At 34.3% G+C, this 27,582-nt stretch overlaps 3 protein-coding genes and 1 long non-coding RNA gene across 10 annotated transcripts in view; 1 reads left to right on the top strand and 3 right to left on the bottom strand.

Moving 5' to 3' along the window:
• The window catches only part of LOC135832825 (1-acyl-sn-glycerol-3-phosphate acyltransferase beta-like), a 31,792-nt gene extending 23,115 nt beyond the window's left edge, over nt 1-8,677 (bottom strand). The window contains exons 1-2 of one of the 3 annotated variants that reach the window (XM_065346328.1): nt 4,520-4,769; nt 3,733-3,761 (exon numbers count right to left, since the gene is read on the bottom strand). Coding sequence is in view for 2 of the 3 variants with exons in the window: in XM_065346327.1 (XP_065202399.1) it covers nt 4,520-4,557 (38 nt within the window). In the remaining variant the exon portion in view is untranslated. Of the gene's footprint in view, nt 1-3,732; nt 3,762-4,519; nt 4,771-8,639 lie in introns of those variants that run through there. The other 2 variants (XM_065346326.1, XM_065346327.1) reach the window with 2 other exon arrangements.
• Nucleotides 8,678-9,302: 625 nt separating this feature from the next.
• Nucleotides 9,303-18,964, top strand: LOC135832827 (1-acyl-sn-glycerol-3-phosphate acyltransferase alpha-like). 5 transcript variants are annotated; one of them, XM_065346331.1, is made up of 6 exons: nt 9,303-9,500; nt 15,931-16,137; nt 16,216-16,352; nt 17,573-17,760; nt 17,935-18,103; nt 18,200-18,964. In XM_065346331.1, the coding sequence occupies exons 2-6, from the start codon at nt 15,947-15,949 to the stop codon at nt 18,367-18,369; spliced, it is 855 nt and encodes a 284-aa protein (XP_065202403.1). In that variant the 5' UTR covers nt 9,303-9,500; nt 15,931-15,946; the 3' UTR covers nt 18,370-18,964. The 5 variants fall into 5 exon arrangements, with proteins under 5 accessions (XP_065202403.1, XP_065202401.1, XP_065202406.1 ...); XM_065346329.1 differs by having other exon boundaries at nt 9,303-9,508; XM_065346334.1 differs by lacking the exon at nt 9,303-9,500 and adding an exon at nt 9,789-10,037.
• Nucleotides 18,965-19,358: 394 nt separating this feature from the next.
• LOC135832830 (uncharacterized) lies at nt 19,359-21,438 on the bottom strand. The gene is made up of 4 exons (XR_010556380.1): nt 21,107-21,438; nt 20,983-21,037; nt 20,212-20,390; nt 19,359-20,093 (listed from the first exon to the last, which is right to left on the bottom strand). It is a non-coding gene; the product is annotated as an uncharacterized LOC135832830 (long non-coding RNA).
• Nucleotides 21,439-22,821: 1,383 nt separating this feature from the next.
• LOC135832820 (chromobox protein homolog 1-like) lies at nt 22,822-25,136 on the bottom strand. Its single transcript, XM_065346315.1, has 2 exons — nt 24,869-25,136; nt 22,822-23,443 (listed from the first exon to the last, which is right to left on the bottom strand). The coding sequence occupies exons 1-2, from the start codon at nt 24,871-24,873 to the stop codon at nt 22,960-22,962; spliced, it is 489 nt and encodes a 162-aa protein (XP_065202387.1). The 5' UTR covers nt 24,874-25,136; the 3' UTR covers nt 22,822-22,959.
• Between the last annotated feature and the right edge of the window lie 2,446 nt (nt 25,137-27,582).

Genomic DNA, 27,582 nt, shown 5'->3' with positions numbered 1-27,582 from the left:
TCATTGTGTTTGAAAAATGGAACGTGTTTTCCAATGGCATTATTTTGTTATCCGTAGATGCTTCCGGTAGTTGAAAATGTGTGTCATCAGTGTGTACGCATGTTTCAGTGCGTAAAAATTGGTACGCTAGGTCGCGTATAAAAGTGATTCGCGGATCTTCCGCAATACGAACGAATATATCGCGAGTTTTGCTATATTTGCCTATTTTGACGCCGTATTTCGGGTTGCGGTAAGGTAGTACAACAGGCATCAGGAGTATGATGTGTTTAGCCTTGTGATTATCGAAAATCATGTTTACAATTTTACGTAATTTCTCTTCTGTTTTATCGAATGGTTCGTTGAAGAAATTTAATTCTGCCTGGCAAGCAGATAATATGAATGTTGCGTTAGGTGTAAATTTCGATTTTTTGATTATATCGTGGAGGTCATTGAGCTTAATTTGCTCTTGTATGCAAGCAGGTAGATTGTATTGTCGTTTGAATGTACCTCTACGAATATAGTGTACGAGGCTGTCGCCAACCCAAATGTAGTCATCAAGTATAGACGAGTCTGGCTTAATCGGAGTCTCATTTGTACTAGGCGCAGACTCCTGATCGCCTAGTTCTTGGCGTTTCCCTGCGCCGTGTTAGTTGTATTAGGCTGGGGTGTACCAGTGGTGGTAGATGCAGTTGTATTAGGCGCAGTGGGTTGCGGAATGGGTCCAGTTTGTGTAAATGGACTCGTAATTGGGGCCTGCTGTGAAGCCTGTGTGGTAGGTTGGGGCGTGGTGGGTGGTGGCGGGGTATTGAATTGGATACCTGCTACGTTAGCAGCAAGAGTTGCCATCGCTGCTTGCGATTGTTGTGCTTGTTGCATTTGCAACATTTGTTGTACTTGTGTTGCAGTAAAAAATGTTTCCTGAGGCAATGTAGCCGTTGTCTGTTGTTGTTGTTCCTCCTCTTCGAGGTCAACAACATTACCATATTGATCGTATGCGATTACATAAGCCGGCACCGTATTGTCCGTTTCCGTATCGATATCAGTTACGTTTACTGAGTGTGTATTATTGTAAGGTACTTCAATTTGACCTGAGTGAGGTGAAAATTCACCTAGACAGTTACCTTCAGCATCGTAAGCTAAATATTTCACTTCCAGAGGCTTTGCTCTGTGTTTATTATTTTGGAAATTGGGTGGTGGAAAATTTGGCGCTTTACCATTTGTTATCGCGAGTACTCCCGGTGTAGGGGGGGCTGTAAGCGCGAGTGGACCTCTATTGGGAGGAGGAATGTTATAACCATTTCCTATCTGTTTGTACCCCATCGTAAAAGGGTTAAGTGGTATTCCATTTATTGCACGTCCTTGCATGTCGTGGTGCGCGAAATTTCCGCTTGGTTGGTCTTTAGGCGGTTTCATGTCCGCATTCCAACGGTTGTTGAGTATCGTATCTCGAGGTATGTTTGTGCGTCGAGGGTTACCGTTTGGTCCACGCTCAAATGGTTCCAGTTTAATTTCCTGGTGCCAAAGTCGCTGATAATCGTCTGCAATGCTCTGCATTTTTTCAATAAATTCAGTAACCGTCGTGTTGTTTGTTATAGGTAATTCTCTGTGGAATTGTTTTGGCATTTTAGTCCTAAACATCTGTAATAGGAATTCTGTACCGCGATGATTTGATTGCGCTAATGTCTTTAACCATCTTGTTAAAAATGCTACGAGTTCTGGCAGAGTCTTAGCGGAATTGACCCTGTCGCACTGAAGTTCAGCTTGACCTTGTATGGTTGCGTTCCAGTAATATTTGAGGAAACTGGTTTTCGTCGCTTCGTACGTGTCAGTGCTGCGGCACGTTTGTCGCCATTGGGCGGCGTCCTTCGTAATGACTACGGACTTAAACGCAGCCGCTTTGTGCTGATTTTCAATTTTGTACATCGCCATATGATCTTCAAAGGCTTCAATGAATTCGTGGGGGTGCCACCGATTCTCCTCTGTGTATGTAATGCCGGCGTTCTTCATGATACCGAAGTCAATACGAGGTGGTTGTAAATTGCCTTGAATAGCTGTAAATTGTTGGTGCGGTGGCACCGCGTCGTATTTATCTTTTAGACGAAAGAATTCAGTTGTTAGTACTTCGTGGTTACGAGTATTCCTTTTAGTTTCAATTATGTTTTGACGTAATGTTTCGTCTGTATTGTCTGCACGTTCGGTAAGTTGTAGTACCGAGTACTGTGTGCTTGTTTTTAATTCAGCGAATTCAGCTGCGTGCTCAGTGGCCCAAGTGTTTATGTTGTTAATCGATTGTCTCAATTCGGCGAGATTAGTCTCCGATGATGTTAGTCTAGGGTCGACATTGCGAACAAAATTAGCTGCATTCGCAGCTGATATAGCAGCTTCTTGCGCGGCAAGGCGCGAATTCTGAGCGGCTTGGCTGCTAGTTGCCACTTGGTTATTAAATTGTTGTTGCTGAATGTACAGCTCTGTCAAATGTTCTCTTTCTACCGCGAATCCTTGTTGGATTGTAGCTTTCAAGTATGCGCAATTGATTGCTTCGTCATCCTCAGGTAGATCCGGGAAGTTTATATTCGGAATGTTATTATTCCCAGCCATTTCGGGTTTAGTTTCGGAGATTGGCTGTAAAGTAGATTTTGGCACACTACGGCGCGATGTACTCTTTCCTTGTAACGCACGTTCGTTATAATCTACTCGTGTGGTGGTCCGAGTACTGCGGCGCAGTGGTGTATTGGACATAAAATAAATTCTCTAAACGTATTCGAAAAATATTTTTATTGTATAAACTAATTGAAGCAAGTTAAGAATATTCACGAGGTAGTAATAAAGAGAAAATTAGTAGGTACTGCGGCGGTACCTTCACACGAGACGCGCACTTGAAAAATTGGCGCGAACTCGTGGAATCGTTTTAACCGTTGAGACGACGGCGGCAGCTGCAGCTACGGCGATATCGTCCGATGTTCGATGCAACGAGCGGGTGCAGCAGCGGCGTTGGCGGGCCGGCTGCTACTGTACGATGCACTGTTCTATCTAAAAACGCGGGAACTTTTCTTCGGCCTTTTGTGGGCGCTTATTCTCCGGAAAATTCACACGAACAAAAGCGAAAAAAGCTCCTAATATTATCTAGATAAATTTAGCGCAGTATTTATCATGCAAATTGGGCCAGGGAGCCCAAATTAAGCTCACGCGGATGCGTGTATAAGCAGGAAAAATGCACTAAATTTAATTTCAGATTGCAGTTAGGCGCCAATGTGAAATATTACTTTATGCTGACTTCCTATAATGGATTAAGAAGAGACTTACCCCGGCTAGATTGGTAAATAATATTACACAGAATAATACACGACACGCGGTGTTGGTAGAATTATGTATTCAATTACGATACATGTCGATTTAAACACAATTACACAATGAAACAATAATATAATAATTGCCTTCTTCGGCGAAACCGTTTAACACAATTAATACACTGATAAACTCAAATTAACCATATAAACTCAAATTGACATTACAAAGAAATAATAAGTTCAAATTAACCATTCACGCGAACGTGCCCAATAAACTCAAATTAACTGACCCGACACTACACAGTAGTACATGACGAATAACGGCCGCAGCGCCGATCACCGGACTCGACGTCCAGCTCGCGACGCTGTTCAGTGTTACCACCACAAGGGTGGTAATCTGTCCCTAATATCCCTTGCAGGAACGGCATATATCCCTCTCACAGATATTAGCAAAGGATATAGGTACCTGATGTATAGTGTCTACCAAATATCAATCTGAAACAATGAAATGTACACCCATGTTCAAAGATTACATTAAGAAATAAAGCCACATTCGAGCGTTAGATTGAAAAGATTGTTTTCTAAATACTTGCGGCGGGTAGGTTAGTAGAAGATACTACATAGATAGGTCGATTATGTGATAGGTACTGCTCAATTTCGTTTTATAGGATAGGATGGATGTATATGAGTATAAGTATGCCTAAATGACCTCACTTCACTTGGTCTATCTATCGAGTTCACAACGAACGTAAAATGAATACATAATGAAAAAAAAATTAGAAACTGATTTATGTCACATGCTGTAGCCAAGAAATGACAAAAATTGGACTTTTAAGATTAGTGTAGGTAGGTACATCTACATACTGTACCTACTTTGGGGTGGGCGATAGATATGTAAATACTCATCAATTTATCACCTGCCTATTGATTTACTTTTCTTTATAGATACTCGTATAAGTAAGTGGCTAATCTGTAGGTACTATAAACTACATCTGGTTTCATTTTATTATTATTAATTATTATTATTATTTTTTCAATATCTCTAATAAAATCAACACGCGAAAGCGCTAAATTCTTTTAAAGAGTAATAAATTAGGTAATATAAATTAAAAACACAAATCAATTACAACGTAGCTCGGATGTTTTTTCCAATCCTTGAATTTATTACTTAATCTCGATTGAAAAAACATCCCTCAACAATAGATAGAATTCTAAAGCATAGATTCAACTATATAAGTATAGGGCCAACTTACGGGTACAGCTGATCAAGAATTTTATCATACGACTCCATGTTATGCGGTCTTTAAATAAGTTATTCACCGATGAACAAAATATTTAGTACATAATGCCACAGAAAAAAAAGCCGAAATTGCATCCGATTACCGTACCATCGAAAAGATCCGAACGGAATGACAATTAAAACATCATTATTCTCATTCGATCGGCGGCGTACCATATGAAGCACGAACCTATCTATGTATCTCTATACCTACACTTAATACGATCAAAGTGCAACCGGTCAGGATTGGTTTGATTGGTTCTCTGTACTCGCCACACGCACACACATCATACCACGTTCGTTTTTTATGAAAAAAATTTATTTGAAAAATCATCGTGATGATAAGAAACACATCGTTTGATTTGAATGTTGACAGCATATACGAGAAATCGCCGCGGTCAAGATTACCTATACAAAATATTTTCATACTGTATTCACGTTGTATGCACCTTTACATGATGTAGAGGTGAATTGACAATCTTATGAGTATTTGTATGCGCACGTATATGGTCTTGGAAAATAATCCGATTACGTGCATCGATAAGATTATTACAACTAATTATTACTCCATTAGCCCAGCCAAAACATTTTTGCAAAAATATTTCAATAGGTACCTACTCATTGGAGTGATATAATATTTTTAACTTATGGGTATGGCTTCAGTTCTTCAGGCACTAGAAAATTTCCATGACTGACCGAAATTTGAGAGGGAAATCAGACCTGAAAAAATTCTGTTTACTGTTTCACTTGTACAATGAAGATTATAATGTTTTCTATCGAAATTTAATTTTATTGAGGTGAAAATTTAACGCTTGTCTTGTGGGCGACCAGATAATTTCGATATAAATTTGTTTGAGTTCCCTCTATAGGTACCTGTCTTCTTACCTTCCTAAATACATATTTGATTTAAATTTTGTTAAAAATTATTTCATACAATTCAATTGCAAATCTTGGATTTTATATTCATTATAAAATCTTCTAGAGGTATACGGCTGACTCATTTTTTCCCGCATTCCACCTCTTGCCTTTGCCGCAATAATGCAAAGTAAACATTGAGATGAGGAGAGGGGAAGAGCGGAAACTAACGCTTGCCGTGAAACATCGAACTGTCGAAGAAATAGAGATATCTACAATTTGATCCGTGACTCGTGAGACGTAGACGGTACCTATTGAATTAGGGTAAACTTCCAATTCTGGGTCTGTCGGCCAAATGTGAGTCAGCAATAATTTTAAACTCATTTTTAGGTAAGATCAAAGTATTAACAAATCTTGAAACCTTGTTGGTCGTGAAGAGTAGCTAATTTTGTACTATCCATGTTAATTTCAAGTTCTAAATAGAATTTTTTTTGTTTAAAAATGATGCAGACCACGTATGGTTTTGCATATACCGAAGAGTGGTCTTCGAAAAATTATTCCTTAAGTAATAAAAATGAATACTTTTTTTTCCAAGTAGGTATTATATTATGTATGTACTTATACAGGTAGTTCAATAAACGAGAGTGTGAGGAACAGTTTCAATGCATAAAATTTCAAATTTTGGGTATGCGAGGCATTGGAAATTCAGAATTAGGCCGTGATTGATTTATTTAAAAATTTTTGGTTTTTTGAGTGTTTCACAAAAAAAAATTGCTAAAAATACAAAAATTATTAAACTAATTGTTCCACTTAAAAATTGGATCGGCAACCCCCTTCCATCTCCCCTTTGGCAGTTCCACAAATCCACAAAAAACCTGACCCAGAATTGGTAGTTTACCTCAAATAAATTTGAAAAACGATCTGCTCATTCTCTTTTCAATCGTTGAAGACACGTGACACTGACTGATCGAGTTATTATGCACTTCACAATCTTCAGTTTTTTCCTCGAATTTCTGTTTCTATGACGCGGAATCTCCAAAATCTTTCTCCTATACCTTTCATTTCTACGTTTATTCTTAAAATCATTTACAAAAATTGGAATAGAAATAAAACAAAAATTGTTTAGTTTTGAAGCAAAAAAAAAATTTATTCGCAATCTTCCATTTTAATGAAAAGTAATCATCGATTCATAAATACATAAATTATGTAAGTATATCATTATATGTACTAGTCATTAAGTAGAACACCACTGGACATCAACAACATGAGATGTACCTACACGTTCTGATACGATAGCCGGCGATGAACAGTTTATGCAATTATTTTCGCTTTAAAACAGAAATGATAGTCTACCTAGTACCTACCTACCTACCTACTTCACTGCCACCGTTTTGTAATCAATCTGAAATGTTTAGCTTGAATTTTGATAGATTCGTATTTCCCGAAAAAAGTAAGTTCTACCGTGCGTTACTTTGTAATTTATTTCAACTTATCATTTTTATTTCAACAGTTGAATTCAAATTCTGTAGGTAAATTATTAGATATCAGTTACCTATCGCTCGTATCATAATCACTAGGGCTAGGATTTTCAAGCGCTATCAAACACGTTTTAAGCGCTAAAAAAAAGCAATAAAAATGTAAGAAAAAAGCAAAAACAAGCGCTATCAAATCCTACCATGTTACGTATCAAAATGAAGGTTTTTTTAAACCGAGCAAGACCCCTCCTTTAAATATATGTACAACTTGAACCAAAATGAACTAAAAGATGAAAAGGAGAAAAAAAAGGAACAAAACTGAAACTAAAAATTTAATAAAAAATAAAATAAAATAAAAATAGAAAAATGAAAACTGAATCTGTTATTTTTCAGTTTTTCTTCCCTTGTTTTTTTGAACTCATCTTTTTTTAACAACTATTTTTTTTTTCAAAAATGTGCAAAAAGTTGATAAATTTTAGTATTTTTGGAACTTATTTCTTCATTTTACCAATTTTTTACCAAAAAAAAGCGCTAACGACGAAAAAAAGCCCCAAAAAAGCAAAATTTCCGCCTTTTTTGCCCAAAATAAGCATTTTAAAGCATTTACACCCAAAAAAAGCAAAAAAAAGCACTATCAACTTTCACCATTTGCCTCAGAATGGAATGAAACGCAAAGAAAATATATTTATGCCGCATAGGGTGTTGCTACAAAAAAAAAAGCATTATCATAAAAATCTTAGCCCTAATAATCACTATAAAGACCTAATAATTTCAGCTTTCAAGAATAGCGGGACATTTTTTTTCTTTTTTTCTTTTGAGAATTGTAAAGGTCCAATTCGAAAATGTACTCAGATGTAATTACGTACAACCAAGTGATGTTATTTTATTTTTCACTGGTATAGGTAAAGAGTTATCACTTCGGCTTTCCGTGAGACTTCTTCCTCTACTTATATTGACTTGGCTGAAAGGAAGAGATACCTAGCGTAATAGATAAGATAGGTAGATCTAGGTACTCACTAAAATTAAAAGAAATGATACTAGCATGTTTTTTTAAAATGTTTTATCGGCTGCAAGATGTGAGAAGGCCAAATTTGCTCATTAAAATTACAAAATAATCACAAATTCAAAATCTCTCAGAAATTTTTACCCTTCAGAATAAAATTATTTTTCCTTTGTTTCAAGAAAATCAGGCAAAAAATGGAAAAAGTAGCTTTCAGGAATAAAATTTTGATTAAATGATTTTCGTGGCTTAAATTTTCGAGATGTGCAAAAAAAACTTCCTTCCGAGGTTTAGAAAGAGACCAATTTTCATGGTGAAGTAGACAATCTGAATTAGGTACTTCGCCTTAGTTCCTTCAAAATCAAACATACGCAATTATTTTATTCACATCTCACGTAACTATTACCTACTAGTACTCGCTTTTATAAAAAGCATTCAATTATGAATTATGTCCATATCTTTTTCAGTCTTAAAGTTCGATCATTTTATTCGTTTTTGAAAAAATCTTTCCTCATTTGCCCAAAAAAATTAGATTGAAATCATAGGTAGGTATTAAAAAGTTTTACATTTTTCGAACTTTTCAAACTACTTTTCAGGTTTGTTTGCATGAAAATTGCCAAGTCGGTTTCATTTTCATAAAACTGATTTAGTGGGTTCTGGGTGTAAAATCCATTTTCAAATACATATGCTTACCAACGTAATTTTTATTTTGAGGTTTATTTTAACAAATGTAAGATGGATGAAAACAAAACTTTAAAATTTACCTTGAACCGGAGGCGATTTCCATGAAAGTAGATTCACAATTATTCTTTAATGATTGAATAAATTTCAAAAACATACGTGAAGATGAAAACATAACGGTAAATTCCCTAATTAGAAGCACTTTTTTGAAGAACTAATATTTTCCCCGAAAAAATGAGTTATAACATATTACATAAATTTCTGCGTAAATGAAAGTTAATAATTAGGTACATATTTATGACTTTTTTTTAAATTCATTTTTTCTGTAAAAATGTGTAGATCAAAAGCAGAAATTTCTAATTAATTTTTAAAAAAGAAAACCACAAGTTTTATAACTCGATATGTATTTCTATAAGTAGGTCTAAGCGAGTTTTCAACTTTTATTATTTATTAAACACCACCAATAATGAACATTAATTATTAAAAAATAACGCAAGCCACATACTTATGTGAGCAAACGTTTTCTAAAAGTTTTTATTTCAACTAAAAAAAAAAACGATCTTTTTAATAATTTTAATCCCTACAGTCACTTTTCACAAGTTTTTTATACCACTGTGGAGGGGAAAGTTCCCCCATTTTCTTTTTCTTAGCATCAACGCCAAACTGACTGCGGTGATCAACCAGAATCAAGTGCACGAATTGAAAATGAAATGAAGTGAGTTGAGTCGAAGTGATTACCTATAGGATTGATACTAAAATTAATTACGAATAAACGGTGGTGCGTTGTTGAATTAACAAAGGTTAAATTTAAAAACGAAATCATGTTGTAAGAAAATTTGGCCACGTAAAGGTAACACAGTGCATGGTTAAATATTTTTACCTTCGTAGTTGAAAGTTTTGGCAGTCGGTATTTAGAAATCAATTCACATTTGATAACATCTATGGTAAGTAGGTACGTGACAAAATTTTTTCTCGATTCATTAGTCTAACTTTTTTTTCTGTAATGCTTCTTATATTCATAAAACATCCATACAAGACCATTGACCATGCTAAAATAGGCTCATAATCTTTCGTAATCTATTTTTTCGCGATGATAAAAATAATTTTGCTCCAAAAGAACGCGAACCTTATCACAGATGCACCATTACCTTTCACTGAAAATGCAAACATAGGTACTGCAATGTTGAAATCGTCAACCCGAGATCGAATATAGGTATAGGTAATAGGTATTCAGATAGTTCACCGCGAGAACTTGAATTTAACGCACTGACGCATCATCGCGTTGTTATCAAACTTCTGACGAATTTTACTACCATTTAGTTGAAAAGAGTAAGGGAATGGATTAGGTGAAATTCTTTTCATCTTAATGTACAGATTTTTCGTTCAATTTCTCCCGTGATTTCTCGCTCACTTACCTTTCAATAATGTGATTTATTTGTTTCATTTCTGTATTTGTTTCGCGTTATCGTGTTTAAAAGTAGGTAGGTAGGTATGCCATTCTATAAAAAAAAATCCTAGACGAATCAGTTAACGCATTTTTATGATTAATGGTTATATAAAATTTAAAATAATCGTTATTTGATAACACGTGTTCGCAATTAAGCACACGAAGAACAAGAGAATGCAATCTCATGTACCTTTTTTGCATCGTTATGACGATGTGAAAATTTCTCGAAAAAATAGTTGGATCGTAAACTTTTCGATGAAAAATATCCACTGTGCTTAATTTTTTCAAATTCACTACGGTACAAAGTTCAATTCGGCACGCGAGATAGGTATCTATACCTACATTTGATTTACTTTTTTAATTCGATCAACAAAATTTTGAAGCGGAAAAAAACCAAATCACCAATCATTTTTAGATCAGTGTACAAGATTGTAGCATTTAAACATATTACAACTTCGTATATATTAATCGTATGAAGTATTGATGATGTGGTCCATTAGTCCGATATATTTTTCCTGACTCGATGCTATTTTTAATCACAAAAACAAATTTTACAATAAGACTAACATAATTGTTCAACACGTCTCTTATAAAACCCTTTGCTGGCCGCAACATGAGACATTACTTTGCAATTGCTCGTCTTCATGTGTAACTCGACTTTTTTTTTTATCAATTCATCGATAAGTATTAAAATCGGCTCGCTCGTTTCTCATTTTCTAACAGCGGTGTAGTGATATTGTAACACCTCTTGATACCTATCGTTGATATCAATCATCTACTCGGTTTAGTTACAAACCCATTGGCGTTGCTCTTGTTTACATTTTCGTTATTTTGTTTCGGTTCAACTTATCAATGGCTTAGTTTATTTTCACAAATTATATCGAATTAATAGTGATTTTTTTTGAATGGTCGCATCGTGGACTAATTTACGATATACGAAGAATTATTTTGAATTTATTGGTGAGTAATGAAATGCTATACGATATTAGTATTTTACATAGACCATTTAAGTAGTTAAAAATGTTCAATTCTATACATCCAAGTAGGTACTTTTTTTAAAAAAATAATCTGTTAGCATAATTGCAAATGTACGAGTCTTGATAAAAATACTCACCCAACAATATCTAATCTATAATACTATAAAGGAAAGTCCCCTTTTTTTGAAGTAGGTAAACTCGAAACTTGCCGAACCAAAAATTCTGAATTTGTATACATACGGACGCCTGTAAGCTGGAGAGTGTTTATAGCAAAAAAAAATTTGAAAAAGTTTAAAAGTACAATTGTTATAAAGCTTCAAAGTTGAAAAAAATGACGACTTTTTTGGACTTTGCGGAGGTGAAACCAGTTTGCGGAGAGACGAGGTAAAATTTCGTTGCAAAGCGAGTGTATTACGTTGCATTGATGGTAGGTACTGGAAGTGGGGTGGTTCTAAGTGTAGTAGGAGTCTATCAGGTTGTGAAATACCGAATAGGAGTATGTATCATCTCCATACAGCAGTTTGGAACAGTGTTGCCAGGTTTTTGAGATGTTAAAACCCCAATTTATGACGGGACCGCAATTTTTGGAAAGAGCGAGTTCTAAAACCCCCAAATCCAAATTTCGAGCTGCCCAAGTTAATTTTTCGAATTTTGGCAAATTTTTGAAAATTCAAAATTTGTGACGCGGCCAGCCATACCATATGTCGGAAAACTTTTTTTTAAGATAATCGCGTTTTCATGGAAAAAGTCAGAAAATATCAAAAAAAATTTTTTTGTGGATTCATATACTATGAAGCCTATACTTTGGAATGGGTGTACCCACCGATCTCAAACACGTCGTTTTAGTGGTGAAAAACTGGTTTTACAAAAGTGCTTTTCATAAAAAAATGTCAAAAAAAAAAAAAAAAATATTATGATGTAAAACCATTAAAAGATGAAGAAAATCAAAAAAAAAAAAAAAAAAAATTTAAAAATGTTACAAAAGTAACCCAAACTTTCAAACACGTTTTTCTCAGAATTTTGGTTTTTGAATTTCAAAAAATACGCAACTTTGAAATTTTGAAAATTTGTCAGATTTTAATATTTTGAAAATCTGTTTGCACCAGGGATGGAAACCGAAATGAAAAAAAATATCGGTTATTTTTTTAGCGGTTATTTTTTTCAAAATTATTTATTATGGTTACGGTTAAGGGTTACGGTTATGACCCAAAAAAATAAAGGTTACGTTTAAAAATAAAGGTTACGGTTTTTTTCATTTCTCAAAAATTAATTGCACTTTTAATGTCAAAAAAGTGCGGATGCGGCCAAAAAAACGAGAATAAAATGCAATTTTACAGCAGTTTTTTGAGTTTGAAGAAAATTTTAGAAAAATTGACCCCTTTTTTTCTCAAAAATCATAATAAATGTTATATTTTACACAAAAAAAATGAGATTTTTACTCAAAAAAATAACCGTTATGTGTTTAACCAAAACAAAAAAATGAATCGGTTAAGGTTATGGTTAAAAAATTTCAAATCAAAAATATCGGTTATGGTTATGGTTACGGTTACAGTTTTTGCCTCATTTTAGCGGTTAAAATTCATTTCGGTTAAAAATTTCGGTTACGGTTTCCATCCCTGGTTTGCACCATTGAAAAGAGGAAGAAAAACACTACCAGAAACCACAATAAAACGAAAAAAATTTTTGCCGACATATGGTATGGTATCGCTGGCCGCGTCACATTTACTGTTTTTGGCGATTTATGCTTTTTCTTAAAAAGTATGTACTTGACCAATAAAAATGGTCAAAATAAGTCCCAAAACTAATATTAATTCCCCAAATCTAAATTTCACCATTTCCAGCCATTCTGGAGCCTCCAGCGATATTTTTCAATTTCTCCAGAATTTTGAATTTGCTCCAGAAATCGTGAATATGAAATTGGGCAGCTAAAAATCGAGTTGTGCGTTATACTCGATCTGTTTAACGAGTTTATCCACATTTGAGTAGGTTTTGGGGCAGACACCTCAAGAGTGGTTTTTTGACCAGCTTTTTTCAAATAGAAAATCCAAAAAAATCAAAAGTTTTCCATTGGCGAGGAAATTTTTGAAATTTGCGCGAATCGCTGAATTTCGTCCACAACTAACCTCCCGAGCAGGGATGGAAGAGCCTTGAATTCAGGGCTCCCGCTCTTGGCTCTGGCTCAGCTCCCTGCAAGTTTTAGCTCTAGCTCGCTCTTGGCTCTTGGCTCTTTTTCTTTACATGAGCTCTTTGGCTCCTTGCTCGCTCCACAATTCTTTCCGACTCTGCTCTTTGACTCTCAGCTCCCTCTTCCAATTTCTCGGCTCCGACTCCAGCTCCAGCTCTGGCTCTTGGCTCTTTAAATTAGAATTTAAAATTCATGAAAAACGATGAAAAAAATAAAAATATACTGCATTAATTTTCATTTTATTCCTCAATGAGAAAACAAACATAGAAATTCTTCATTTTCTTCACAAATTTGAGTTGAAAGTTGAATTTTTGATAAAATTGTGCGCATTTTTGCCATTTTTTTTACTTTTTTTTCTACTTGTAGGGAGCCAAAGAGCCTAAAAAATTTTGTGGGCTCCCACTCGGCTCTGGCTCTTTTCAGGTTAAAGACTCCTTATGATGATGGCTCTCTTGAGTAAAATAAGGAGCTCTTTTGCAAGAGAGCTCTTTATGTTTTTCTGCACTTTCATTTATTTGGCTCTTGGCTCTGGCTCTAGCTCCTCAAAAAATCCGGCTCTTTCAGACTCTGGCTCCGGCTCGCTCCCGGCTCTTCCATCCCTGCTCCCGAGACCGAATTCCGCCATTTCCACCAATTTGGAGCCTCCAGCGCGATTTTTAAATTTCTCCAGAATTTTGAATTTGCTCCAGAAGCCATGTTGAAGACTGCGGCACGTTAAACTGAATAGGGATCTAAACTCTGAACTTTGAATACTCGAAAATGGTGATAGCTTCTAACTATAAATCATCCATCTGCGATCTTTTACACGTAAATGTATCAAAATCATCAAATTTCAATTAAGATTACTCAAAATTAAATTTATATTTTCCTTTATTTATTTTTTTTTTTTATATACTGAGATCTGTAGCTTTGATTGTTGGAAAGTTATTCAGTTCAGGTTCAAAGTTGTAAAAACGCAAGGAGTAATAAAAATGAAATTTTGAATTGAAATTTCTTGAAATTTTCAGTGAGCACCTCAGCGTTTTACTAAAACATTCTGCATTTTATCCTCTCTACTTGGGGATACAACGTTGAACTTGAATAACTTGAATGAAAAAAACTGCAAAGCAACCCTCATGCCTCAGTAAATCAGTGCTACAAAATCGGATAAAATAGAATTCCGAAACATCTGACTCACTGAAAAGTGGAAATTTTTAAACTCAATTCTAAATTGATTCATACAAAATTCATAAGCGTTACTTCAAAAAACAGCTGAATACTTCGATAGGAAATTTTATATGAACTACTGAAGTGGGGATGGTGAAAGGTTGAAATAGCAGATAGGTCATTTTTTTGGAGTGGTATATTTTATTCCTCAGGCATAAAATTTTACGTAAGTAAATCCACTAAATTTTGAATACAATTTTTAAAAAAAATGAAAAAGAGCAGTGAACCCAATGCACCAGAAAAAAGCATCATATTAGACCATCAAGATTATGACCGCATTTTTCGAGAAGGTTGCGATCTTATGTGACCATTTTTGACATTTTGTACCTTATGTGACTGTGATTTGGGGGGCTTGGCCTGTGTTTGAAAAATTCCACTATCCAAAAATCACTGATAATGAAAATGAAAAAAATAAAATAAAAAGAGTACCTAATTCATTAATAAGTTGAAAATTACAGAATTAAGGCAATTTTTGGAGGGGCATTACGGGCATTATCTACATCAGGTGGAATGTGAAATAAGATGATTACCAAACAATTTTTTATTCATTCATATGTAAATAAACAAAATCAGCTCTAGATCTCTCCAATAAAAATTTCAAACTTCGAAGAATGAAAATGAAAAAAAGAATTAAAAGCGGATAATTGACCAATTTTATTATTTATTAACAATTTTTTGTTCAAAAATTATGTCTATTCCGGGATGAGTGCCGACTTTGGAAAAAGGGCCGGGGGAGTAAAATTTTTGATATTTCACAAGTTTTTGAGCTCAAACTAACTAGATGATTCACAACGTGTCAAATTTTGTAGGTAGGTTACAGTGAACCTTCAATTTTTCAGCCTGGAAACTGTTCTAATAGTTCAGACGTTCAGAAATAAAACTTGAGGAATGAAGTACTTTCAGGAACTAAAGCTGACCCCAGAAGTGGAGAGGGTGAAAGGTTCAAATTACAGAAAGGTCTTTTTTGGAGGGGCATTAGTGTCATTAACCACATTAGGTGAAATATGACGACAATTACCAAACAATTTTTTATTTACTCATAAATGAATTTTAAAAAATGCAGCTCCATCTTTCCACTCCACCCGTCCGAAGGACGGGTATTTTCTGCTTGTTAAATGAATAAATTTCAAGGTTGAGTAGCCATTTCCGAATTCTGAAATCTAAAGTTTTAAGGAATAATCTATCAATATTACAATCTGCTGCAAAATTTTTATAAACCGATTTATATATACTGTATGAGGTTGGTAGTAGGTACGTGAAAGATTATCAAGATATTATCGTCTTGAGACACTGACTCATAAAAGATTTCCACAAATTAATGCAAAACGCGAATTTTAGAAATTGTAGACGTATGAATAATCAACCGATTAGTTAGTCTTTTTCTGAAATCCAAGTTTCATAGGTCATAAAATGTGAAACTGTAATCGCAGATTTGAAACATGGTACCTTAGCAGAATGAAATCAATGGGATTGAAAAATTAACGTGAAAACTTTTCCAAATGTTCGTAATTTTATATCGTTGTTTTATTTTTTATTTATTTATTTTTTCTTCAAATTAGAAACTCAATTTCAAGCATGAACATGAAGCTGGAATATTGGATTACGACATTGTTACCTGTCTTAATTTTGATCTACCGCAACCCGAAATGGAGAAGAACGGTGAAGTGTTACGTGAAATATCTGGTTTTCTTCGTATATTTGGCATCAATTTCAACATTGGGACTTCCTTTGTGCTTGAAACATCCGGCGAATTGTAAATCAATGTGGTAAGCTCATATCTTTGTTGTACATGTGAATGCTGTTGAGAGAATTTATTTAAATCTATCATTTTATTCCATTTTTAGGGTATATGCTTCGTTGTTAACTCCTGTCTCGAAGATTCTGGGCATTAAATGGGAAATTCGACATCGTGAAAAAATGATCAGCAATGATAAAAGCTCAATTTGTATCGCAAATCATCAATCTTTGTACGATATAGTTGGTGAGTTGAACACTTTCAATAAGTATAACGCAGATATTAGGTAGGTGCCTAGGTACCTAGAGATATAGATATCTCTGAAGGTACAGGTATATGGTGTTAATTTCTCAGTTTGGATATTATGATACTTGGTGGATGAAGTAGTTCTGTGATTACATATTTAATGTTACTCATACATACCTACTCGTTTATCCAATCATACCTAAAAATTTTCCTTTGTGTAAAATTTTGTCGATGCTTTGAAAAACAACCAATACCTTTGTAGGTGAATGATCATATCTCAACTAATGGCATCATTACGTTTGCACATGTCATAGTGAAGTATTGTATTATCATCAGTAACGTTACAGATGATAAAAAGTATTCTTTGACGTCATAATCACGCGATTTTATATTATTGTTGTCTCGTCTGTATGTGTGTATTCCTATTCCAAATTCCGATTATGAAAAATTCAATTTGATCATTTCATCTTTTGCAAGTTGATAGGATATGAAATATGTAGGTAAGGTACGTAACCGGTCTCTGAAATGAACTATATACATTTGCAATGAGATAATTTTACAATGTGGATCAACGTACCTACCAAGAGATAGATATCTACGATTACAAACAGTTTAAAAATAAAAGAGCAAATTTTCAAAAATCAAGTTTTCGTTGATCAAATTTAGATTACATCATTCTTTTGATCAAAACTGATGTGAGTTTTTAAATAAAATTATAAAAATCTAATTTTAAAATAAGTGATAATTCACTTGTTTAAAAATATATTTTGAGTCCCTTTAATATAACCTACTTACAAAATTAAATATTCATTCTTGAAATACGTACATATAAGTGTGCATATACATGTGTCAAGGTTATCGGAGATTCGAAAAAAATTCAATTCAAAAATCAAATGTACAGACAGATATGTTTCACGCTATCTGCGTGAAGCAATTTTCCATTACCTACGTATTTTAAATCACGTGAGAAATTATTCCAGCGATTTTAAGTAATTAAGTCTTAATATTATTATAGGGCACTGTATTGTTATTTAAAAATTAATTTATTATATACTTCATTTACCTATCTACAGTTTAAGTTTAGGCTGGTACTTCGTATAGATCGTATGTATACGTATTATTGTATAATTTCTTGATGCATTGTCTTGTAATTAATTTAGCATTATTTTTTTACTGTTAGATACTAACCACCATATCGGTAATGACGTTTTTGTCCTTAGGAATGCTACTTGTGTTTAAATCTTGCTCTTTACGTTGTGGCATAATAGCCAGAAACTTTTTCTTTTGGTTGTGGCCAGTTGGTTTGGCTATGTGGATGGCTGGAATAGTTTTCATCAGAAGACAAACCGGATTGGAAAAAACTAAACAATGTTTCAACGAGGGAGCGCAAAGACTTTTTAAAAATAAAGTAAGTACCTACTGTATGTACTATCTATTTCCCTACTTGACTTTTAACTTACCTACATTTTTAAATATTTTAATCATATTACTTAAAAACTGTAGTTATAGGCACTTATTGTTAGGCTAATGATTTTTGAAAAATTATATTTAAATCTGTTTTGTTTTGTTTTTTTTTTCAAAGGAAAAGTTATGGGTGTTCGTAGAAGGCACAAGGAATAAACATCCGGAAACTTTGCTTCCTTTCAAAAAAGGAGCCTTTGTTACCGCTATCGATAATCAAGTTCCTTTACAACCGATCTTATTTTCTCCATTTTACTTCGTCGATATCAAAGAGAAAAGATTTGATTCGGGTAAATAATTTTTATCGATTTTATTTCAATTTTTTCTTTCAGTTACCCAGTCTCTAAAATTGGAAAAATTTGTAATTTTTCGTGATTATTGTTCAGGTAAAATTATAATAGAAGTTATGGATCCCATATCAACAGAAGGATTAACACGTGACGATTTAGATGATCTAGTGGCCAATACGTATACCCTTATGTCAGAAAAACATAAGCAACTGATGAACGAATTAAAACCGTGTGTAGAAGAGTATAAAAACTCAATTAGTAGGTAAATAAGATCTTTGATATTTAATTATCAAGCGTGATTTCATTTGTTTGTTCGCTCATTTTTTTTTATAAGTTATTGTTTTTTGAGCAAGATAATTAAAGTTTTGCAATACGATACGTTGATACATATTGTGGTTGTACTTACTTAAGTAATGTTGTTATTTATTTGTATCTCTTCATTTACAATACGTCCTAGTGATATTATTTCTATACTTTTGTGTTGTCATTATAATTTTTTTTATACTTAATAAGATAATTTGTAAACCGTGGACGTGTATTTATCGTAAGGCACATAAGGACTTTATAGGTACCTACCTAAATGATTTGTGATAAAAATGATAATTTTAATGATTCATCTTTTGTGATTTTTTTTGTAGTGAATTTAAGAAATATACGAAGTTTTTTTCATCAACTAATTTGGTGTTTACTTTTGATGAATACCTACTCTCTTAAACACAAATTTGACTACCTGGTTTTATATACTATACACCTATACTTACCTAATATCATCTTAATTAATGCTCAGGTGATGTTTAATTTCATGTAGATTTTCGAAACCTTAATGTAATACCAAGTATTGATTAAAGTTATGAAACTGTTTCTTATCGTTCATTTTTCGTTAATTTCAATCATCTATCTTCTATTTAGGTACAAACTGAATTACATTACGCAAAGTGAATACGTAGAATTGAGTTGAATTACGCGCAGAGGTATTAGGGTAAGCTTATAAACCGAAACTTGGGAAAAAATTCAATGTGACTACTGAAAATCGGAAATTGTGACGATACCGATTGGTTTTGGTAGAAAAGTAAAATTAAATTAGGTAAATAATTATTTTTAGAACAAAAAAAAAAACAGAGCTAAAAAATACTCAACAATAAACTCACCAAAAACCAAAACACTATCGATTATTTTTTTACCGCAACGCAAGGTTACATTCAAATAAAGCTAAAATTTTACTTCATTTTTTAAATTAAGTAAATACAACACCAACAATATGAAAAATATAAATTTAATCAACATGGAATGAAAATTTTCGTTACAATCTAAATTAATCTTTCATATGTACAAAATAAATATTATAGTTCGCTGACAACAACTACAACAAGCAATGAAAAAATTTCCAAGTAACGAAAAAAATACATATCATATAAGGTAACAATACAAAAATTAAAAATATACAACATCTACAATCAAAAACTTAGAATAGAAATTCAATGTAAAAAAAACACCACCAAAAAGTTGATAACTGAGTAATCGAAAATGGTTAATTCATAAACACCTCAACTACGAGCAGATCTCATCTCTTTAACGACGTTTCAACTTCCCTGGCTTAATCGAGAGCATACGTCTCATTTTTGGATCATTTTCTGCAACGGAATGGCTTCTTGCTCGCGAATTTTGATCTGTTATCAATCTGTTATGGTGATGGTGATATTCATTCGACGTTAATTGATTCTGATGACGAAGTCTGGATTCTTTGGCGCTATTTCCAACTTTTTTGGTTCGTTTACGTGAACTGCTCTCTGGATTCGCACTGGTGTACTCTTCATTCACCATTTCTTCATACTCCAATATCAACTTCTTCGCATTCCTGCAATTTTCCTCTGGTTCCCAGGAATTGGCAGTTTCATCGTACCCTTTCCATTTGACCTGGTAGTAAACTCTACCCTTTTGTACGCGTTTACCAACTATACGCTCAACTGTGTAACTTGCATTGGTGCGACAACTATGAACAGAATTACACAGAAGAATTAGGTAGGTATTTACTATTCAAAGTATTTGTTGTATAAAAACTGAAAAAATGTCTCATTAAAAAACAATTCATAAAACGTATTATAACGAACCTCATGTTTACTCTGTGTTCTGCAGCCGGAGACGTAGGGGATTCTAGAGTTTCTTATCACTGAACCAAGCTCGACAAAAATACCTTTTCAATTTAATATACGATAAACAGATGGTTTCGCTTCCGACTCCAGATGCTGCAGGATACGCCAAAACAATTGAACCACAATGTGTTTCACATCTGGCATAATCAAGCAAAAAATGTAAAAGAAAATAAGAGCTTGAAATTTTATGACTGGTTACCGTCAATGGCTCCATACCAGGGTTGTACAAAAACGTGTTTTTTTTGAAAAAAACAAAAAAAACGTTTTTTTTTGTTTAAAACGTTTTTTTTGTTTTAAAACAGTTTTTTTCTCGTGTTTGAAACTATGTGTTTAAAACGCGTTTTAAACACGTTTAAAATGTGTTTTAAACACAAATTCATTTGTTTTGGGTTCACCAGACATCAATTTTTGAGATGTGACGTCATAAAAACGCTATAAAGCTCAAGAAATATTGAAAAATTGGAATCAAAACACAAAATTTGTCTCTAAAAATACAGTTGGTTCAATTTCACCTTTTTTAAACAAAAAACTAAAAAAAACGTGATTTTTTAAGGAAATTGGAGTTGAAAAAAAACACGTTTAAAACAAAAAAAAACACAGTTTTAAACGGCTTTTTTGTTTAAAACATCGCTCTGTTTTTTTTCACTTGTTTTAAACGTGTTTTAAACATGTTTAAAACATTTTTGTTTTAAACATGTACAACCCTGCTCCATACGTGTCTTTACCTACCTAATAACTGATGGACAATTCAATAGTTCTTTTCTGGAAAACCGTATCACCTCACCTGTACAAAAATTTACGGAAATGAAGCACTCTTGTGTCAGTTGTGTCATAACATTAATGGACTCCTTACCTGCTGGAGTGCCGGCGTAATTAACGTGGAATCAGTAAAGAGCTTTAGGAAACAGAAAGTACTCGCAGATTGACACTTGACAGTTTTCAAACTGAGAGATATCACCTTTTGTTTACTTATTTACTGAAATCAGTGTTACCAGTTTGTATAATGATTTATTGACCTTTCGCAATTTGTTGAAAAATTCACCTGAAGATCTTAATTAGTTACCTACGAAGTAAAAATGCCTGAAACTAAAGTGGCTTATATGTACATGTATCATGTATGCCAGTTAAGGGCATACTTTCAGAAGTATAGGTAGCTAGGTACGTAGGTAGGTACCTCCTTCCCCCTCGCGTCCTTTCGGTCCTTTAATTGGGGTAAACGGTAAACCGTAAATGATTCTGATCACGAATTTAATCGCGATTCGCGAACGTTCCATTCTACCTATGTTTTTATGTTCAACATTAAAATTTCAAATTTCCTACCTATCTATACCTATACAATTTTTTTTTGTTCTAGTCACCCCTATTTGCCAATTATTATTCATCAAAAATAGTTACAGTGTTGTGGAATGGCGAAAGGGACCTCAGCCGTAAGAAAAAACATATTTTTGAATGAAGGCCCCTAGATTTTTAAAAGAGATGACAAACATGTTTCTGGGTTTTATGGCAATTGAATTAATTTTGTCTGTAAGTAAGGTAATGTAGGTAATGTAGTTCACTTTTAGTTTTACGTACATACATTGTTGCTTTCCTAAAGGTATTATGTACAAGTGGAGTTTATCATTGTACACTTTGGGGATGGCTACACTTGCAATGCGTGTGTAAGTTGAGCACGCATTGTACGCGTTTTCCCCCCCCAAAAAAATGAGTTAAAAAGTGGTACTCAGATATGAGATGGTGAAGTTACTTGAATGATCCCAAACATTTTATAATTTAAGGCGAATTTTTCAAAATTCGTAAATTTTTGCCGAATAATGGTGTAACTTCTTCAATTTACTGATGAGATGTTTTTATGACAAACTGCCTATCTTCAAAATTGAAGGTGCAAACACAATTTGAAAATTCAAAATATACAAAATCTAGGGCACCACAAATTTGAAAAATTTGAACCGAGTTTGCCCCTTCAATTTTGAAGACAAGAAATTTGTCTTAATAACATTTTTTGTTCGTCCCCTCGAGTAGGTAGTAGGTACTATGGGTTATGGCCGTTATGGGTTATGGGCATCATTCGAAGAAATTTGTCTTAATAACATTTTTTGTTTGTCCCCTCAAGTACTATGGGTTATGGGTTATGGGCAATGGGCATCATTCGAATGATTCAAGCAAGTCCTTATTTTTAATGATTTTTCAAAAGTAGTAAATTACGAGTTTTGAGAAGCACGTGGATCCTTCAATTTACAAGATAGAAAACCAGTCATAATAACGTTTTTTGTTCATCACCCATCACCCTCGAGTCAAGTACTACAGGGTGCCCAGAAATATCCAGTGGGTACCCCTAAAAAAGTTTTCTACTAAAAGTAAAATACTTTGGTTGGTCACAGGGTAAGATAATAATGATAGCACATGATTGGTTGTTGGACTGGAGAGATAACATTCCACCAATCATATGCATCTATTTCAAGTTGCCAACCTATATTTTTAATGAAAAACTTTCTTAGGGGTACTCGATATTTCTGGGCACCCTGTACCTACATGTTATATGACAGCTGGAAAGAATAAATAATCAGCAGGTACAACAAGATAACAAAATGTACTTAATATCTACTAACTAATCAACACTTGAAAAAATTATATAGCAAACAGTTACAAAATAAAATATAAATAAAAACTGAACACAATATTTTCTTGACGTTTACGACATTTGATTAATCATGCACTGGATCTTCTCCAAAACCTTATATGGTTTTCTAAAAAGTCAACATATAAATTAGGCCATCTTTCTGCAACTTCTTTGTTACTAAACTTGAAAACTCTATCTGCAACTTTAGTTTTCACTAGCACAGTAATGCCTCCGTCAGGTGAGCCTGATGGTTCGATTCCAACAATTTCAATTTGCTCAGAAGGACAACTTTTGACGGACAGTTCCTCTTCATACTCCAAAATTGAGGACATCGCTTCCTCACAATTCTCCATTGGTTCCCAGGTACTCTTGCTTTCATCGTAACCCTGCCATTTGACTAAATAGTAAACAACGCCTTTACGTACACGTTTACCGATTATGCGGTCTACCGAATAATATTCGTTCTCAGGGAACTCGGTCATGTCAACCACATCGGTCATGTCAACCACATCGGTCATGTCAACCACATCGGTCATGTCAACCACATCGGCCGTGTCAGTCACATCGGCCACACTGGAACAGACAAGTTATATTTATGCATGATTATTGATTAGGTATAGGCATATTGTTTCAAATTAATTAAATGTTGATTTTTAAATGGGCTGAATTTGGCGCCAAAATGTTCATGTTTTTTTGTACATCAAAATCGGCGTCATGATTAAATTCTAAAAGCTTGGGAAAAATAACAGTCTGGTCATTCAAGTTTTTTATTCAAACTAATTCCTACAAAAGGTTTTTGCTTTTTTTTTCGGGATACTGTAGTGGAAGGGTCCTATTCAACATACTAAAAGTCTCACCCCGTACCCCGCCTGCGTCGCGTGCTAGAGCGTGAAAAGTGTCCCGCCGCGGCGTTTTTTGCGATTTTCTCGCTAGGGGTTGATTATTCGTCGAAAATAGCTTTATTTTTGTGTTCTACGTCAAATTTCCGATCTAGTGATATATCAACTGTCCTTCTAACCCCAAGGGGTGGGGCTAGAACCATTCAAATGAGAGGGGTTTTCTGAAAAATACAAAAAAGCTATCGGCGCAAATGAGGGGTGAAATGGCCCCCAAGAGCGTTCGGGATGATACTAGCATGGAAGGTGGGTACCATCTAGAAACTTCCGTGTGAAAAATTTCAGATCCACACCACCTAACCTTTTTTGGGAACCCCCCTTTTCTGATAATTCAATAACGCCTATCTCAGCCCCATTTCAACCGATTTTGAAAATTTTGCTGTATGTTATGTATATTCTTGGTAGCCCCACAAAAATTTTCAACCTCCTCCCTTCATATTTACCTCTCAAAATGGTGTAAATACTATACTGAAAAAGTTTCAAAATCAGTTAAAATGGGGCTGAGAAAAGCGTTATTGAAATTTCAGAAAAGGGGGGTTCCCAAAAAAGGAGAGGTGGTGTGGATCTGAAATTTTTCACGCGGAAGTTTCTAGATGGTACCCACCTTCCATGCTAGTATCAACCCGACGCTCTTGGGGGCCATTTCACCCCTCATTTGCGCCGATAGCTTTTTTGTATTTTTCAGAAAACCCCTCTCATTTGAATGGTGCCAGCCCCATCCCTTTGGGGGTAGAAGAACAGTTGATATATCACTAGATCGGAAATTTGACGTAGAACACAAAAATAAAGCTATTTTCGACGAATAATCAACCCCTAGCGAGAAAATCGCAAAAAACGCCGCGGCGGGACACTCTTCACGCTCTAGCACGCGACGCAGGCGGGGTAGGGGAGAGACTTTTAGTATGTTGAATAGGACCCTTCCACTACAGTATCCAGCAAAAAAACCTTTTGTAAGAATTATCCGAATAAATCCTCTTATTTCATCTAAAATGACTGGACTCTAATGACACTTTCATAATTTGAATCTATCATTCTAACATATTTTCTAACAATGAAAACATCCAAAAAGTCAAGCACAAACAAGTAGGTAGGCACTACAAACCTCATGTTGACGGTAGGTCTAGGTACTCGTACAAACACGTTCAAAAATATTTGAATTTAAATTCGACCGTCACAAATCTTATTTTACAAAAAATAGAACTTTTGAGTTAGTGATAACGACAAACGTAATCCACAATATTAATCACTTCTTATCGAACGAACACTACAGTCCACACACACCACACTCCTACATTTATGTACATATGTCTAGGTACTGCGTCTTATCATCACTTCACATGGGTATGGGTATGGCCGGGTGTGAGTGTAGCTGTGTACATAGGCCGATTTTCTATTGGTGTACCATCATACCTACAGCAGAGTTTTTAACGCAGCCAAACCAGTGTTTCCCAATCTTCTATCAATCAGTATTGCCTAGTAATATACCTACCGATTTGGAGAAAATTTTTTATTTAAAAAAAAGTTGGAATATGCGCTAGGCGGATGAGCGTGGGTAACTTTTCAACCTTACCTATCTTAAATTCATTTATGGATCTTCCTTTACTTAACCTCAGAATTTCAGCGGCTAACTACTTAACTATAGGGAGTAGGGAACCTCTCGAAGTGTCCTCCGGGGATTTATGATAGAAAGTGGTCTAAGTGGTAGCCCATAGCACAAGTATCACACCATTAAAATATTAGCTCCCAGTTTTGAGTTTGGCTCCCACAGCAAGGTTTTAAATTTTAAAATTTTCAAAAATCGCAACCCCGATGCTCAGGTCCAGGGCTTTCCCACGATGTTGTCGTGTGATCATTCAAATTTTCATTAAAAATAAAGAATTTGAATAATCTTTGAAAAATATAATATGAAAAATTTAGTAGAAAATGAAATAAAACGTGACCCTAGAACCAGCGCGTGGGTCAAAATTCTACCAAGACAACACCATGGGAAAAACATGAGCGTCGGGGTAGATTTTAAAATTCGAAATTTCACTATGTGGGAGCTGAACTCAAAACTGGCAGCTAATATTTTAATGGTGAGGTACTTGGACTATGGGCTACCTCTTAGACCATTTCCCATCCAAACCCCCAAGGAACACTTCGCGAGGTTCCCCCAGTAAGTTGTGCTTATCGCTTCATAATTTTTTTTCATGGTTTCTCTTTGCTTGGCAAATTAGCCTTGCACCATTCAAGAAGGTAGCAGCGTAGCTCTTTGCCACCTTGAAAGTAAAATGTACTGTAGTAAAGATAAACGTTTAGAAATAAAAATGATGAACTTTTGAATTTTTTTAATACATTTTTTCAGATATATTGTTTTTGGTTGTATCAACGATCAGCCACATGAAAATGATTGGATCTGGTCAGAGATCCAATCAGGTCTTTTCTATTGCATCTGCAGGGCCGTCGAGAGCTAATGCGGGCACGAGACAAGTAATAATTTGGCCCCATTTCGGAACTAAACTAGGTACATATATGTAGAGGTTTCTTCAACTGAAATTTGCTGACTGATTTAAGGAAAAAATACGAATTTTACCAATTGATATCATACCTATTTACATGACTTATCATGACTTATAAAAATTTTCATTTTCTGTTGCGGATTTTTCGAGGCTCAAATATGAATTTTTCTATTTTAAAACACGAAACAACTGGGCACTGGGCGTAAAAATCCTAGCAACTAAACACACCCAGTAGGTACCTACCTACCTACCTACCTACCTATAAAAAATCCACAAAAAAATATTTTAATTTAAAAAAATAGCCCCGAGCGAAGCAAGGGTGGAAATTTTTAAAATTTGTATTTTAATATAATAGAACTAAAAACAATGTTTTTTTTGTGCGAGTTTATTTTTTGGTTTTTAAAATTTTAGAATTTAAACATTTTTTTAGGATGTTAATTTTGAAAACAAAAAAAAGAGAATAGGCCCAAGTGAAAGCGAAAGCTCTAGAAAATTTGTATTTCGAGAGGCATAAAAACTATACGTTTTACGCGAGAAGTTTATTTTTCCTATATATCAATATCTACTTTTGTAACGTTATGGCACCATTTAGTTGAATGTCGTTGTGGCACCAGGTAGCAAGTGAAGAAAACTTAGTCATTTACGCGAGCGTTTTTCTGGCAACGGTTTATTCATTAATAAAAACCAACTGGTGCCTATATATTATATGAGTATAGAGTGATGATTAAGGGTATAAGCAACAGCATCATCTAATCGAAACATTTTACAACGAATTTTTACAAAAGAATACATCGAAAACAAATGAGACCTGAAAATGGTGCCACAACGTCTGTTGACTATATAATTTTACCAATATATTAAAAGGGACTTTTAAATGTCGTTGTGGCACCATTACAAAAATTTGCCTAACGACCCCTGGCAGTGCCCTGATGACATTCCACACGATTTTAAATAAAATACGTTGTGGCACCATTTGGTGGTGCCACAACGTAAATTTTGGTGCCTGAACGTGTGTAAAGTATATAAAATGGTGCCACAAGTACATCAATTATGAGTATATATATTTTTTTTTTAGAAATTCTAATTTTGAAAAATTAAAACAAAACAAGCCCGAGCGAAACGAGAGCAAAAGCTTTTGAAAACTTGTGTTTTGAGAAGTAAAAAAACTGGGTTTATTAACTCGACTCCTTCAATTCAGAACTACACTAAAATCTATGCATGAATTCATTATGATTTGCTGATCTTATGCTGATGAAAGGAAATTATTCCAAGGCGGGACACCCTGTATTCACAACAATATCCAAATTTCAAGTAAATT

Source organism: Planococcus citri, chromosome 1 (genome assembly GCF_950023065.1).
Source record: "Planococcus citri chromosome 1, ihPlaCitr1.1, whole genome shotgun sequence".
In the NCBI taxonomy this organism is placed as follows: domain Eukaryota; kingdom Metazoa; phylum Arthropoda; class Insecta; order Hemiptera; family Pseudococcidae; genus Planococcus; species Planococcus citri.
This window is presented reverse-complemented; position numbering and strand designations above follow the sequence as displayed.

Bases quoted from the DNA above. Each gene is read 5' to 3' on its own strand.
- LOC135832827 (XM_065346329.1), top strand. The intron at 16,353-17,572 runs GTGAGTTGAACA...TTTTGTCCTTAG, and splicing joins ATCTTTGTACGATATAGTTG to GAATGCTACTTGTGTTTAAA. The intron at 17,761-17,934 runs GTAAGTACCTAC...TTTTTTTCAAAG, and splicing joins AAAGACTTTTTAAAAATAAA to GAAAAGTTATGGGTGTTCGT.